This window comes from Lynx rufus, unplaced genomic scaffold (assembly GCF_022079265.1).
Source record: "Lynx rufus isolate CCGP_SWC_20201006 ecotype Redwood Valley unplaced genomic scaffold, mLynRuf1.p SCAF_7, whole genome shotgun sequence".
Taxonomy (NCBI): domain Eukaryota; kingdom Metazoa; phylum Chordata; class Mammalia; order Carnivora; family Felidae; genus Lynx; species Lynx rufus.
This window is the reverse complement of record NW_025814889.1, coordinates 131,854,467-131,870,590: the sequence shown is the minus strand read 5'-3', so window position 1 is coordinate 131,870,590 and position 16,124 is coordinate 131,854,467. Positions and strand designations below refer to the sequence as shown.

Below are 16,124 nucleotides of genomic sequence, written 5' to 3'. Positions count from 1 at the left end.
CATTCTGGGCCTTCCCTGTTGTCACTGCAGAGGCCAGTCCCCGTCAAGGTCAACATCCCCTCAGCCACCTCAGGACATCACTTCAGCAATTCTTTCCTCTCTCCTGGGTAATTTCTCCTCTTGACCAGGTATTTTCCATGGCTATACAAATGTGCTGTTTCTTCTTTGTTCCTTTTTTAAAAAAAATTTCATCCTTGACTTCATTTCCCCTCAGGCACTGCCTCTATTCAGCCGTCCCCAATTCCCTCCTCCTGTTCTCTCTCTTTAAACTTGTTACAGATAGTGAAATACACCACACACGGAAAAGTACGTGCAGCTCAATGATCACAAATACCTCTGTAACCAGCACCCATGTCAAAAGATAGAACATTGCAGCACCCCGGAAGCCCCCCTTTTGCTCCCTTGTCCCCCTAAGGGTAACCATTAACCCAACTTACTGGTTATTGCTTCTGTGCCTGCCTTGTTTGCGCAGCCTTTTGTTAGTGAGGTTTCCACATGTTTTTGCATGGAACTGGGTCCGGCTTCTGTGCAGTACAATTCTGCTGTGTTAACTGCATCACAGCTCACTTACTCATTTGTGTGTTGGTGGGAATTTGGGCTGCTTCTGGTTTTCTTGGTGTGTATACGTGTGCATTTGTGGTGGGCGTCTATCGGGGAGTGGAACCAGCTCCCGAGCTGAGGCCATACACATCCTGAGCTTCAGTGGATAATGCCCATCTGGTTTCCTGTCAGCGGTGAAAGAGATTCCTGTTACTTCTGATGTATAGTGTTGACAACTTAAAAAAAAAATTATTCTGTTGGATGTGTAGTAGTGTCTCGTTGTGGCTTTCATTTGCCTTTGCCTGATTACATACGAGTTTGAGCACCTTTGGATAAGGTGATGAACCATTTGGCACTCCCTTCAGTGAAGTACCTGCTCCATGCTCTTGAACACTTAAAAAATAAAGTTCTTTTTCTTACAGTTTTAGCATCTATATTCAAACACACACCTTTTGTTGGTTATGCGTGTTGCAGCCATCCCCTCATGGCTTACCCTTGTACTTTCTTCTTCTTTTTGTTTTTAATGTTTATTTGTTTATTTTAGAGAGAGAGCACAACTAGGGGAGGGGCAGAGAGAGAGGGAGACACAGAATCCGAAGCAGGTTCCAGGCCCTGAGCTGTTAGCGCAGAGCCTGATGCAGGGCTCTAACTCAGGAACTGTGAGATCATGGCCTGAGCTGAAGTCGGACGCCTAACGTTTTAAATTTTTAACATTTATTTGTTTTTGAGAGACAGAGAGACAGAGCATGAGTGGGGGATGGGCAGAGAGAGAGGGAGACACAGAATCTGAAGCAGGCTCCAGGCTCTGAGCTGTCAGCACAGAGCCCGACATGGGGCTCGAACTCATGGACCGAGCCGTGAGTGAGATCATGACCTGAGCTGAAGTCGGACGCTTAACCGACTGAGCCGCCCAGGTGCCCCAACCCTTGCACTTTCTTAATGCTATCTGTTGACAAGAAAGAATTCTTAGTCTCAAGGAAGTCAGAATCTCTGATCTCTTTTATTGTTTGCTTTCATGTACCGTATAGGAAAGTTCTTCTCTCCCATGAGGAGTTGAGGATATTTTTCTGTAGTTCTGTAGTATCTTCCCGAAGCTTTATTATTTTGCCCTTTGTAACTAGATTCATTATCTACCTGGAACTGATTCCTAGGTCATAATGTCTACTCTCAGGGCGTAGAAGCTCTGAGGCCTCAGCTGAAGGCCTTGGTTTCACCAGGCTCCTTCCACCTGGTAGGCCTCGAACTTTAATCTCTGTTTTCTAACTACTGAAAAACTGCCCCAGTTTCCGCTTGGCTCTGTAACCTCTCTGCTGCTGTTTTCTGTTTGGTTTCTTTCTTCTTCCTCTTCTTTTTTTTTTTAAATGTTTATTTATTTTTGAGAGAGAGAGTGAGCATGAGCAGTGAAGGGGCAGAAAGAGAGGGGGACAGAGGATCCAAAGCCAGCTCTGTGCCGACAGCAGCAAGCCCTATGCGAGGGCTCGAATTCATGAGCTGTGAGATTATGACCTGAGCCGAAGTTGGATCTTCCACTGACTGAGCCACCCCGGTGACACTGTGGTTTCTTGACATCTTGCTCCGCCTAGCTTAGGAGGGAGAATTGCTTGCAGAATTTTGGGCTTACTTCCCTGTAATTCCCTCAAGTTCTGGCCTTCTTGGAAAACTCTGAACACTGGCTTCTCTTTGCAGCGTCTGGCTGCCTCCCAGCCTTTGTATCCTTTATATCCTGCATCACAGGTCCCAGAGTGCCCTGAGTAAAAATGTGGGGCGTACCTCAGTGTGCTTTCCTCTTCTCTACAACCTTGGCCTGTATTCTCGTCTGCCTTGGGCTCCCTCCAACTCCTTCCTGTACTCATTTGCATTAAGTCCTGGTTTTCTATTTGTTTTCAGCAGGAAGGCTAGTTTGGTATAAGCTCCTCTGTCCTATCCAGAGGTAGAGGTTCCTCCCCAAATTTGATAGAGAATGTTTACATTATCACTGAGTCAGGATGTTTGCCAGATTTCCCCATGACTTCTTGTTTGAACCATAGATAGTTAAAAAAATTTTTTTAAGTTTATTTATTTATTAAAACAATTTTTTAATGTTTACTTATTTTTGAGAGAGAGAGAGAGAGAGAGAGAGACACCAAGTGTGAGTGGGGGAGGGGCAGAGAGAGAGGGAGACAGAGAATCCAAGGCAGGCTCCAGGCTCTGAGCTGTCAGCACCGAGCCCTACACGGGGCCCAGACCCACAGACCATGAGATCATGACCTGAGCCAAAATCAAGAGCTGGATCCTCAACTGACTAAGACACCCAGGCGCCCCATTAAAAAAACAAAAAAAATTTTTTTTAGGTTTATTTGAACCATAGATAGTTTGTATGTATCTTGTTTAATTTTCAAACGTATGGGAGACTTTTCGTTCCCTTTTTGTTCTTGGTCTCTTGCTTAGTTTCACTGTGGTCAGAGAACATGGTCTAAATATTTTAAAGCTTTTGAGGAATACCTGGGTGGCTCAATGTGTTGAATGTCCGACTCTTGGTTTCAGCTCAGGTCACGATCTCACAGTTTGTGAGTTCAAACCCAATGTGGGGCTCTGTGAGGATTATCATGGAGCCTGCTTGGGATTTTTTGTCTCCCTGTCTCTGCCCCTCCCCCACTTGTGTGCACGTGTTCTCTCTCTCTCTCTCTCTCTCTCTCTCTCTCTCTCTCTCAAAAATAAATAAATAAACATTTTAAAACAATAAATATTTTAAAACCTTTGAAATTTGTTCAGATGTTCTTTACGGCCCAGCTTACGCCTAGTATTTCTAACTTTTGTTTGCACATGCTTGGAAAGAAAGCTTATTCTGTAGCTGACAGTGTTTCATCTATGTCGGCCAGGTCAGGTTTACTAATCATTCTAGATCCAATAGGGATTTTTTTTGGTTTGATTGTTTTATGAGTGGTAAAAGTTACTAAAATATTTCAGTGTGATTGTGGATTTGTCTCGTTTTTTCTCTTTTTTGCTGGAATTATGGATGATTTCATTGTTTTTAGAAATGTCTAGTTTTAAAAATTCTATCAAGTTTGACTTTGTCCTGGAGATTTATTATGAAGTGCATATTAGCTTAATTGTCATATTTTCCTGGTGGGTTGAAACTGTCATCATTATGAATTGTCCCTCTTTGTTTCCAGTAAGGCTTTTTACCTGAAACTCTATTTTGTCTCTTATCATTATAGCTTCACCAGATCTTTTAGGTTAGTATTATATTGTATAATATATAATATATAACATAATATAACATATAAATATAAAATAAATATAAAAATGTATAAATATTCTCTTTATATATATACATTTATATATATACATTATATATACATTTATATATATACATTATATATGTGTGTGTGTGTGTGTATATATATACATTATATATATATGTGTATATATACATTATATATATACATATATATGTGTATATATACATTATATATACATTTATATATATACATTATATATGTGTGTGTGTATATATATATATACATATATATGTTTATATATACATTATATATACATTTATATATATACATCATATATGTGTGTGTGTGTGTGTATATATATACACACACACACACACACACATTTTCCTTATATTTTTAATCTTGTTAAGAGTATAGAGTTGACTTTTTTCCCATATTATCTTTGTCTGTTATTCCTTACATTTATTTGGAACATTAAGTCTCTTTCTACTTCATACAATTCTGATATATTTGGGTCTAAATCTGTCATCTTGTTATTTTCTTTGTTGTTGTTCTACCTATTTTCTTTATTCCTTTCTTTCTTGTCTTCTTACACAGTTTTATTTTTGTTTTGTTTTAGTTAGCTTTACTGAGATGCGATTTACAAAAATGAGAAATTTACCAACTGGAAGTGTAGCATTTGGTGAGTTTCGGTGACACCCATGTGCCATCACCACAGTTAAGATACAGAACATTTCTGTGGTCTCCAAAATTCCCTCCATGCTCCTTTGTGGTAAGCCCCCGGCACCCACCACAGCCCCTGGCAAACACCGATACGCTTTCTGTCACTAAGGTTTTGCCTTCTAATCATACAGCATGTAGTCTTAAGACTTTTTTTTCCACTTAGTGTAATGGTTTTGCAATTCATGATCGTTTTCTTATTATTCCATTTGTCCCCTCTCTGTCAGTCTGAAAGTTATGCATTCTGTCATTCACTCTCTCTCTCTCTCTTTTTTTTGTCATTCTCTTTCAGTGATAACTGTTGGGGGACAGTTCTTTGTGGGTCTCTCATGTGTCTCTCAAGCAGAGACACTGACTTCCTCTGTTTCAGGTTATCTTTACAAGGAGGTTAATACAGCGAACAGCCTTAGAAAATAGAGATTGGGTCTTTCCCTAGAGCAGAGGGGACATTTGCTTACTCTCTTGTGGAATAAAAATCATATCATCCTCCAGGGCAAAGCTGAGACAGATTTGCTTATTCACAATGGTAAAAGATTCAAGTTCCCTACACTCAGGGTTTCTCTCTTCTAATGCAACGTGAGCAGGTGTCACCTGGCCCTCTTCATGTCACCCTGTGGGAACTGGATCCCAGGGAACTGGCGCACACGCTGATACTCTGGCTACTGCTGTTGCTGGGAGTAACAATTTGGCCTTTGTCTTGGATCCAGGAATCTTGTGTCTTCTGCCAGCATCCATGAAACTATGTCAGGCTAACTTGTTAGTTTGCAAGTAGGGCAAAATCGGAAACCCTTCCCAGTTCTTGATAGAACCCTAGAGATCGGAACACACATCCTTGGACTGACTGAAGTACAATTGATACGTTAGTGTCTCCCAGAACAACAAACGGGTCCTAGAACTTTTTAACCCCATTTGTTCCTCTCTAGGCTTCTATACCATTTGTTTTTTTAATTCTATTTTTATTTTAAACACAAGACATGATGCCACCAACACTTATTTAGTTTCACCCACAAAAATGCCATTTTCCTGGTACTTCATCCCCCCCCCCCCCCGCCCGTATCTTAGGCCATTGATATGGGATCAGGTTCCTTCTATCTGGAGAAAATCCGTTTCTGTTTTCTTTTGTGTAGGTCTGCTAATGACAAAGCCTCTCTCTCTTTCTCTTTGTTTGTGTGACGAGTGAAATGTTTTAATATCAGCTTCCTACTTAAAGGGAAGCGTGCTGGTATAGAATTCTCATTGACATTTATTTTCTTTTAGCTCTTTAAGATGTCATTCCACTGTCTCTGGCTTCCACTGCTGAGAAGCCAGCCGCCAGTGTTTGAAGACAACTTTTTCCTCTGCTATTTTTAGTATTTTTCTCCACGTTTTGTGTACAGCCGTTGTAATATGGTACCTGTCAGTTGCTGCTGTGTTTCAGTATGTTGACGGATGTGCGTCGTCCTCTGTTACTGCTGTGTAACAAACTACCCCAGGACTTGCCTTAAAACAACAATCAATTGTGTAGCCCACACAAATATGCAATTTGAGCCGAGCTCAGTGGGCAAAGCTCTCTTCTACTTTGCATGGTGTTAGCCAGGGTGGCTTGACTGCAGTGTCCAATTCTAAGATGACTCACTCACAACTGGCAGGTTGGAGCTGGCTGTTGCCTGGAAGTTCGTCCAGAGCTGAGGGTCCAAGGTCAAGAGTCATCCCTGTGGGTTGTGTCAGTTTTCCCATAGCATGATAACTGGGTCCCCAGAAAAAAGAGGTGGAAACTTCCAGTCTCTCAAGACCTTGCTCCAGAAACTAAAGTGGCATCACCTCTGCCATATTCTATTGGCAAAACAGTTACAGAGTCAAATTAAAGGGTAAAGAGCCGTAAGGCACCACTACTCAATGGGAGCAGTGTCAAAGAATTTGGGGGCCATGTTTTAAAACCCTGCACGAGGTCCCTAAGTGTGAATTTCTATTTTTGTGTTTGTGTGGGAGGGCGCGTAGATATTTTCAGTCAGTCTAAAAAAAGGTTTCATCAATTTTGAAAAGTTCACAGACATAAACTCTTCAAACATGGCTTCTGTGCGGTTCTTTTTCTGTTCTGTTTCTGTAGTGCCACTTATATGTATGGTCGATCTTTTCGTTATATATTCTGTGTCCTTTTTCTCCTGTCCTGCCTTTTCATCCTTAGGCTCTTCAGGCTTTATTCTGTTTACTCTTTTCTGGCCTATGTTCCTATTCACTGGTTTCTCTTCAGCATTTCCCAGTCTGCTTTTTTTTTTTTTAATGTTTATTTTTGAGAGAGAGAGAGAGAGTGCGAGCAGAGGAGAGGCAGAGAGAGAGGGAGACGGGGGACCTGAAGTGGGCCCTGTGCTGACAGCCAAGTGCTTGATGCAGGTCTCGAACTCTCGAACCATGAGGTCATGTCCTGAGCCAAAGTCAGACACTTAACCAACTGAGCCACTCAGGCCACATCCAGTCCGCTTTTATATTTGGCCACTGGGTTCTTACTGTTGCCAATTGGATGTATGTATTCACTTATTTATTAAGATTTTATTTTTATTGATGTATTTTTAATTTTTTTAACGTTTATTTTTTTGAGAGACAGAGAGAGAGCATGAGTGGGGGAGGGACAGAGAGAGAGAGGGAGCCACAGATTCCAAAGCAGGCTCCAGGCTCCGAGCTGTCAGCACAGAGCCCGACACGGGGCTCGAACCCATGAGATCATGACCTGAGCCGAAGTCGGACACCTAACCAACTGAGCCACCGAGGTGCCCTGAAACCTGGCCTTCTGTTTCTTTTATGTTTGCTTCTCCCAGGTACCTGGTAGCATTAGCCCTTCAGGGTGCCCACCCACGGTAAGAGGTGGCTCGCCCCTGGCCTCCGGTCCCTGTCCCCCGAGCCCACAAGGTTGTCAATGCTACGGTGTATCCCTCTGGCCTCTCAAGTGACAGCAGCCTTCAACACCAGGCTCACTTCCTAGATTTCCGTAATCCGTCCAGCCTGGCACTTCATCCCAGTCTACTTAGGTATCCAGCGCCTCAAGCAGATGGCCTTTTATATTTTGTCGCGCATTTCTGGTTGTCCCGAGGAGGCGCTCCCGTTCACATGACCTAGTCTGCCGTGGGAGTGGAAGGCCTCAGAGAGATCCTGTTTTCTTTTGGGTTCTTCTCACTGGAATTCAAATGCCTGCTTCCACCTTCCCCGTTAGCTACCTCTGCTTGCTCCCCTCTACAGCAAAACCCCTCCAACATACTGTCTGTACTTCTCCAGTTTCTTCCATTCCATTCCTTCTTAAACCACTCGATTCAGGCTCTGCTTTCCACCTAAAGTGTCTTGTCAAAGTCGTCAGTGGATGCTAAGCCCAATGATCAATTTTCAGTGTCATTTCTTTTCTTTTTTTTTTTTTTAACATTTTAATTTATTTTTGAGACAGGGAGAGACAGAGCATGAACAGGGGAGGGGCAGAGAGAGGGCGACACAGAATCTGAAACAGGCTCCAGGCTCTGAGCCGTCAGCCCAGAGCCCGACGCGGGGCTCGAACTCACGGACCGCGAGATCATGACCTGAGCTGAAGTCGGACGCTTCACCGACTGAGCCACCCAGGCACCCCAATTTTCAGTGTCATTTCTAGTTGTCATTTCGTGTGATTATACCCGACAGAGCAACAGCATTTAACGTGGAGCACGCTGATGTTAAGAGGTTGGCAGGACGAAACGAAGGGGAGCCGAGGAGAATGAGGAATAACTTCCTTCCTTGTCCTCTCTTCTTTGTTTTTTCTATAGCGCTCATTCCGCGGCAGTTTGTTTAATGTACTTCCTTATTTTGATTTTTACCTTACTCATTGTGTTGATCTCGCCCGCAAAAACATGGGCTCCGAGAAGGCAGGCCATGTCATCTGTTTCGTTCATTAACTTACCCCTCCATTTAGAACAGTGGCAGGGGTTTGGGGCGCTCGGGTGGCTCAGTCGGGTAAGTGTCTGAATTCAGCTCAGGTCATGATCTCGCGGTTCGTGAGATCGAGCCCCGTGTCGGGCTCTGTGCGGACAGTTCAGAGCCTGGAGCCTGCTTTGGATTCTGCGTCTCCCTCTGTCTCTGCCCCTCCCCTGCTCATGCTCTGTCTCTCTCTGTCTCAAAAATGAATAAAACTGGGGCGCCTGGGTGGCGCAGTCGGTTAAGCGTCTGACTTCAGCCAGGTCACGATCTCGCGGTCCGCGAGTTCGAGCCCCGCGTCGGGCTCTGTGCTGACGGCTCAGAGCCTGGAGCCTGTTTCCGATTCTGTGTCTCCCTCTCTCTCTGCCCCTCCCCCGTTCATGCTCTGTCTCTCTCTGTCCCAAAAATAAATAAACGTTGAAAAAAAAAATGAATAAAACAAAGAAAGAAAGAAAGAAAGAAAGAAAGAAAAGAAAGAGAGAGAGAAAGAAAGAAAGAAGAAAATCCTGACTCCATTTAGAGGTGTGTGCGTGCATGCGTGTGCACGTGTGCGTGGTGGAGAGGGGAGTCCAGCTGGAACAGGTCAGTGCACAGCCAGAGGCAGGCAGTGAGCCGTCCGTGGGGACCCAGGGCTTCTGACTCCAGCGAGGGTGTGGGCTGAGGCTGGCTCATTTCTGTGTCGTCCTCCTGTGCCCTGGCTCCACAGACTCTTCCAGCTGGAGAGGGAGACGGACGCCCTTGTGAACTTCCAGCACTATTCTATCCAGCTGCCGCCCTTCTACGAGAGCTCCAGCCAAGTCCTGCACGTCGAGGCCCTGCAACAGCTGACCGACCTCATCCGCAACCATCCCAGCTGGTCGGCGGCCCATTTGGCGGTGGAGTTGGGCATCCGAGAGTGCTTCCATCACAGCCACATCATCAGGTGGGCCAGGAGGGCCGGACCCTCAGGAAGGTCCCCGGGTCTGTGTGTGTGGACGGGCGGGTCCGGGGAGTCTCTCAGCCCTGCCTCAGTTCCCCTCTGTGGGCCAGTGTTGCCTCTGAGTGGGGAGTATAGGAACGCCGGACTGAAGCCAGAAGGAGAAACGTAGGGCCCACCTGGTGTGTTATACCCACCATGAACTTGAATCCTTCCAATACCCGCATGAAGGGTCATCAGCCCCCCAAGAGACTATGTGGCCTGTGCAAGGTCAGTCCGCTGGAGACGGCCGAAGAGGCCTCAGATCCTTGCATCTCCTTCCAAGGATCCGGGTGCCCTCCTGGTGGCTGGACCGCTTTCTTGCATATGGCCCCTCAGCCAACACTTCCGTCAGTGGAAGTGCCCCCCGAGAGGGACCATGTGGGCCCCGCCGCAGGACTCCGGCTCGCCTGCTTGCCCTGAGGTGACCGCAGCTCGTTTCAGCTCCCAGGCCCTAGGCTCAAAACTCCTCACTGCCCTTTATAGCCTACGGACCTGTTCTTGCACACCATCATGGTGTTTCACTTCCCAGTGCTTCTGTCCATTTCCTAGGGCGGGCACAGCTGCTATTATTGTTATCTTTTCATAGATAAGGATATTGAAGCCCCGAGAGATTAAGCCAGTTGCCCGAGGTTAATGAGATTTCTGCCTTCCGACCCTCTCTACCCCACCCTGCCTGCCTCCCACTTCAGGCTGGCGTGGGCCTAGGACGCATGTCTCATACGGATGTGCCACTGAACAACTGATAAGATCACATCAGCCACAAATAAGTGGTTTGAACCAGGCAGCCTGAGCATGGCGTGAATGCCCCTGAGCTCCAAACCCACTTCCCTCTTCTGGACTTGAGTTTCTCAGCACCCCTCCCTCCTTCCCTCCCCCCCCGCCCCCCCCCCCACAGCTGTGCCAATAGCAGGGAGAATGAGGAGGGCTGTACCCCCCTGCACCTGGCCTGCCGCAAGGGCGACGGGGAGATCCTGGCGGAGCTGGTACAGTACTGCCATGCCCAGATGGACGTCACGGACAACAACGGAGAGACTGCCTTTCATTACGCTGTCCAGGGGGACAATTCCCAGGTGCTGCAGGTGAGCAGGGGTGATCGGTGCTGGCCACACCCCACTGTCCCCACTTGGCCCCGAGCTCCTTCCTGGAGGGTGTACCCTCTCCTCCCTTCCCTCCTCCTGCTCGCCAAGGAGAGACACATCCTTGGTCACTGTACTCTGACCACCCTCGGGAGGTCCTCCAACCCAGGAAATGAAATCAGAGGTCCAGTCCAGCCAGTCAGTTTAGTTCAGCTTGTCCCAAGCACCCACCGAGCCTGACCCTGGGCTGGGTGAATTCATTTCAGCCTTTCCTGGAGGGGCTCATGGTCCGGTGGGACCAGATCTCCAGTGCCCATCCCTGGGAACAACCCCCTTTTAAGTTTCTTAATTCAGAAAAATTTTTTTATTTAATTTTTTTTAATGTTCATTGACTTTTGAGAGACAGAGAGAGAGAGACAGAGACAGAGTGCAAGCAGGGGAGGGGCAGAGAGAGAGGGAGACACAGAATCCGAAGCAGGCTCCAGTCTCCGAGCCGTCAGCACGGAGCCCGACGCGGGGCTCGAACCCACGAACCGTGAGATCGTGACCTGAGCCGAAGTCGGACACCCAGCCAATTGAGCCACCCAGGCACCCCCAGGAATTTTTCCCACGAGCCACAGCAATGGCGGCCCAGCCCCCCAGCCGGCTGGCACAGACAGCTTCCTGTTTGCCTCCAAACCTCCTTTCTCCGGGGCTTCCCTTAACGTTCCTACCCGGGTTATAATCCTACCCGTGTTATCTCATCGGCAGACTTCCCTTCCCCTCAAGTCTCGGCGGAGGGGGTTGGCCCGGAGGGTGTTGGGGAGGGTCACGCAGGGGGCTTGCCTCTGTCAGGCCCCAGCCCACCCCAGTGTCCCTCTGTCAGCTCCTAGGGAAGAACGCATCGGCCGGCCTGAACCGGGTGAACAACCAAGGGCAGACCCCACTGCACCTGGCCTGCCAGATGGGGAAGGAAGAGATGGTCCGAGTACTGTTACTCTGTAACGCTCGGTGCAACATCGTGGGGCCCAGTGGCTACCCCATCCACGCAGCCATGAAGTTCTCCCATAAGGGGTAAGACCGCCCCCCCCGCCCCGTTGGCTGGCTCTCTAGCTCTGACATCTCTTGTCCTCACGCCCAAGTGAGCAGTGGCTTCCCCAGGCTCATTAGATGTGTATCAGATGCTGGTGCCCAGGGCCGGCCTGGCACGAACAGAGTGCTCGATGAACGTGTAGCAGGTGTGAATCTCCATCCGGAAAGTCAGCTGTGCAAAGAGCAGAGCTTTCAGATGTTTTCTGTAACGCACCTTAATTTCTGGCCACGAACCTCCCTCTCCCAAACTGGAGAAGAACGATCCAAATCCTCCCCGGGGCTCCTCCCCTTTCCACCTCCCCCAGGTGGTCCTCCTGGGCTGGAGTCACACGCAGCCCCGGGGAGGGGCCCACCCGACCTGGGTCCTCTCGCACCCAAGCCCACCAGCCCGATCCGAACCCCTTCCTGGCTACAGTGCTGCCCTGTGGCTTCTGCAGCTTCCTGGCTCGAGGCCCAGGAATGCTTGGCAGGGTGGCCCAGAGCCCCATCTGCCCCATCTTTCCTGGCTGGTGGCACCGTTGGGAGGCAGGTACCAGGCGCATGCCGTGGGGAGCCCCAGACCAATCTGGGGCTTCTTCCCTTCTCCCGAGACCTGGGAAACCCTGTTCTCGGGAAGATTCTCCATGTGGAGTGTGGGTATGTGTGTATGCGTGGGGGGGGGGCGGTGAGAAAAGAGAGGAATATCTTAAAATGTGGCCCAGTGGGAACGCTGTCTGGAATGGCTGACCGAATGAATGAACGAGGCAGTCGGTCCCGCAGTCCGGACACTGTGCTAGGCGCTGGCCTTAGACGGAAAAGAAAGCAGCTCTGGGACAGGAGACACAGAGGTCACCCGGTCCTTCTGGGCTGTGCTAAATAGGCAGGGGGAAGAGGAGAGAGGGCTGCACGCACATGGGGGCGGGGGCAAGCCTGGCTGTCCCTCAGGTTCTTCCTCTTCTGGAGTCTGCCCCCACCGTGCCAGCCCCTCTGGCGACGCCATCCCCTCAAAGGTCTGGTCCAAGCTTGGGCCAGCCCCCCTTGCCATGTCCTCCCCAGCACAGCCAAGATGGAGAACTTTCAGAACGACCTGACCAAACGGTTGGAGACAGTACTGACACCTCACCCCCAGGGGTCAGGTTCCCCGGGGGCAGGTTGCATCTGGAACGGGCATGGGTGGTGGGTGATGCCGTGTCATAGCTGAGACGTAGCATGGCGGCCTCCCTCTTGCTCAGCTCAGCCTCCCCAAGCCTTGCTGTCCAGGGGCCTGGAACTGCCCACGTTGTGCCTTTCTTGGACACCCCTAGCCGCATTCCTCTCTCCCCTGCCAGGCCTCCCCTGTGGGGCTGGCAGAGATCGCAAGGGGTCTTCGCACATTAGACGACGCAGCGAGCCTCACACCTCGGGCGTGCCCGACTCCTGCCACAGCCGCGTCCTCCCAGGGCCCCGGCGGGGCCATCCCTCTGCCACCGTGCGGCAGCTGGTGGCAGCGATCACAGGTGTCAGGGCCACAGAGAGGGGTTCCGTCCCCGCTCCCATCTGGGAGCCCCTCCGCTGTTAGCGTCAACTCGGCTGACCTTCACAGAGCCAGGTTGGGGCCAGGGACTCGACTTTTCACTTTGCCAGCTGTCTTCAAGGGTCGTTAGTGTTGTAGCACATATCAGAATTCCCTGCCCTTTTAAGGCAGAGTAATATACGGACGGACCACATTTTGTTTTTCCCTCCATCTGTTGACGGGCACTTGGGTTGTCTCCCCTTTTGGCCAGTGTTGCTAGGAATGTGGGGGAACGAGTATCTGTCTGAGTCCCTGCTTTCCGTTCCTTTGGCTGTACGCCCGGGAGTGGGGAGTCGCTGCAGCCTTAATTGCTGTGCCTGTACTTCCCGCAGGACGCAGGTCACTGTGTGAAACAGCAGGAGCGGAGGGAGGGCCAGGGGATGGAGGCGACCGCGTGCCAGGCGCAGAAATGAAATGTCTTCTCTCCCTCAACCCCCACGAGTCCGACTAGGACCGCGCCCGTATTGCAGACGGCCTCAGCCACTTTCCAGAGATCACCAGGGAGGAGGCTGGGGCTTGACCCTAAAGCCAGCACCAGTGAGAGTGATCATGGCCGATTGCTGCTATCAGGGAAGGCTTCCTGGAGGCGGGGGCTTGAGCTGTGTCTAGGGGCTCAGGATACCCTGGACATACCACAGTACACGTGCTGGTTGGTTTTGTCGCAACTTTATTTGCAGAAACTCTTCTTCCCCAGTGGTTGAAGCCCCCAAGTCGTGGCCTTTTCCAGCCGTCCCCAGGCCACCTCCCACCATCCCATGGCCTTCTATACTGCCCCTTGGCTCCTTTTCCCCCTAGGTGTGCTGAAATGATCATCAGCATGGACAGCAGCCAGATCCACAGCAAAGACCCTCGCTATGGAGCCAGCCCCCTCCACTGGGCCAAGAACGCAGAGGTAGGCAGAGTCTGAGGGTCAGTGGGGGGGGGGGGAGGGGGCAGGGGGCAGGGTCCCAGGGCCCCATGTTCCTCAGCTGCCTGCGGGAAGGAGGTCCCTGAGATGATTCTGGGGGGTTGATCTCATAGTGGTCCCGCAGGCTTGCAGCTCGTAGGCTCAGGGTCCTGTCTGTGGGTTCTTTGTGTATGAATTGGGGGTCGTATGGCCTGGCTTTGGAGGCGTGAAATCAGCGAGGTGACGTGTGAGAAAAGGCTTCATAAAGTGCCAAACAGAAGTTGGTGCTGGTACTGGCTGTGCCCACAGAGAGCCTGGTGGGGCAGCGATTCCACGGGCCGCCCCTAAGCCAAGCTCCATGCCCCTGGGAGGGTGGAGGCCTCTGGTCCCTCACCTCCAGGAAGTACAGCTCAACAGGGCCCTGGATGCCCCAGAGATTGTGGTCCGTTGTGACGGGCCAGGAGGGAGGAGATTGCCAACTTCTGCAGGGTACCTCCTTCCTGCCCTGAGCTAGATGCCAAGTCCGGCCTTTCGTGTTCGAGTGTACGAGTTGTCATTCGTTGTCACCCCTCTGTGAGGTAGGGACTTGCATTTCTATTGCCACAGAAAACTGAGGTCCAGAGGGTGTGACGGCCTACCCAAGCTCCCAGGACTGGGAGGAAGTAAGGCTGAGCTGTGGGCTCAGGACTGACCGGTTCCAAAGGCCACGCCCCTCGCCCCGTCCCAGGCTCCCAAGGCCACGCCCCTCCCCAGGTCCCAGGCTCCCAAGGCCACGCCCCTCCTCCCCAGGTCCCAGTCTCCCAAGGCCACGCCCCTCGCCCCCGTCCCAGGCTCCAAAGGCCACGCCCTTCCCCGCGTCCCAGGCTCCCCAGGGCTGTGGGGCGTGCAGGGGCGGGTGTCGCCAAGGCCCAGGGAGTGGCCAGACTTTGGCAGGATCCCAGGGAAGGTCACAGGGAGCAGGGCAAGTTGTGGGACTTTGCTGAGATGCGTGGGGTCCCGTTAGTTCCAGGAAAGGACCCGGGAGCTCCTTAAATCAGCCAGCACAAATCAGCTCTTTGTCCTCTAGCGTCCTGCTGATGATGTGGGAGCCAAGATGTAGGGCCACCCCCAGAACTGGGGCCTGCCACCTGAGTTCTTGTTGCTAGTGCTTTCCGGAGGCCCGATACCTGACGCCGCTCAGGGCGGCAGTGGCAGCCCCCAGGTGTCGCCGGCCCCTGCTGCCCTTAGTGACCGCCTCCTTGGGCGCGGACCCTTTCTCCCGCAGATGGCCCGCATGCTGCTGAAGCGGGGCTGCGACGTGAACGGCACCAGCAGCTCGGGGAACACAGCCCTGCATGTGGCCGTGATGCGCAACCGCTTGGACTGTGTCATGGCCTTGCTGACCTACGGGGCCAACGCCAACGCCCGCGGAGAGCACGGCAACACGCCGCTGCACTTGGCCATGTCGGTGAGCCTGCAGGGGTGGGGGGGGGGCTACCCGTCGCTCCCTCCCTTGACACCCTCTTCCTTTCCCCGCCCCTCAGAATCTTCTTACCTGCCTACACTCCATTCAGACCTGCCTTCCCCCTTAGGAACCTTCCGTGTCCCCCTTTCAGCCCAGAGTGTCGTCTCCTTCCTCTATGCCCCTGTCCCTCTGGCTCCCGCGTCCCCCATGTGACGAGTGCATGGTGCGATGGCTCTGGCTACCCGCTGTGGCCTTGGGCAAGTCACGTCACGCCTGTCAGCCTCGATTTCCTCATCCGGAAACCGGGGTGTCGGTACTGGCTGTGGAGTGAGCGGTGGATGCTCGGTAACCCCAGGAGGAATGTCCAGACGACACATGTGGTACCTGGCACCAGTGGGCAACCCTCAGATGTCACTTCTCCTTTCCTGCATCAGGGAAAAATACCCGTCTGCATACTGTTTCTATCTCCTTGGGGGGGCTGTAAGCTCCTGGGAGGCAGGGTCTGCTTGTACATCTCCGTGGCCCATGGTAGGTGTTGGCCACGGCTTTTGGTTTATTATAGAGCAGAGTTCCCCCCTCCAGTCTGGATAGACAACTAGAGTATGAACATAAGGAATACAGGGAAGGGACTCTTACTACGTTACGGATGTGTGTGTGTTCCCATTCCGTAGCAATACCGTGTATACATAAGTATGTTCAACAGATTTCCAAGTGATGGAGTTGGAGAGGCATCTGGGACTCTAAAAGTAGATTTGGGGCACCTGGGGGGCT

General features: G+C 50.9%; 1 protein-coding gene across 9 annotated transcripts in view; it reads left to right on the top strand.

The window, feature by feature from the left end:
• Positions 1-16,124, top strand: part of PLA2G6 (phospholipase A2 group VI) — a 58,000-nt gene that overhangs the window by 17,000 nt on the left and 24,876 nt on the right. For all 9 annotated transcript variants that reach the window (XM_047064961.1, XM_047064956.1, XM_047064959.1 and 6 more), the window contains 5 exons: positions 9,094-9,309; positions 10,241-10,424; positions 11,287-11,474; positions 13,819-13,915; positions 15,174-15,356. In XM_047064961.1, the coding sequence (XP_046920917.1) occupies positions 9,094-9,309; positions 10,241-10,424; positions 11,287-11,474; positions 13,819-13,915; positions 15,174-15,356 (868 nt within the window). The remainder of the gene's footprint in view (positions 1-9,093; positions 9,310-10,240; positions 10,425-11,286; positions 11,475-13,818; positions 13,916-15,173; positions 15,357-16,124) is intronic.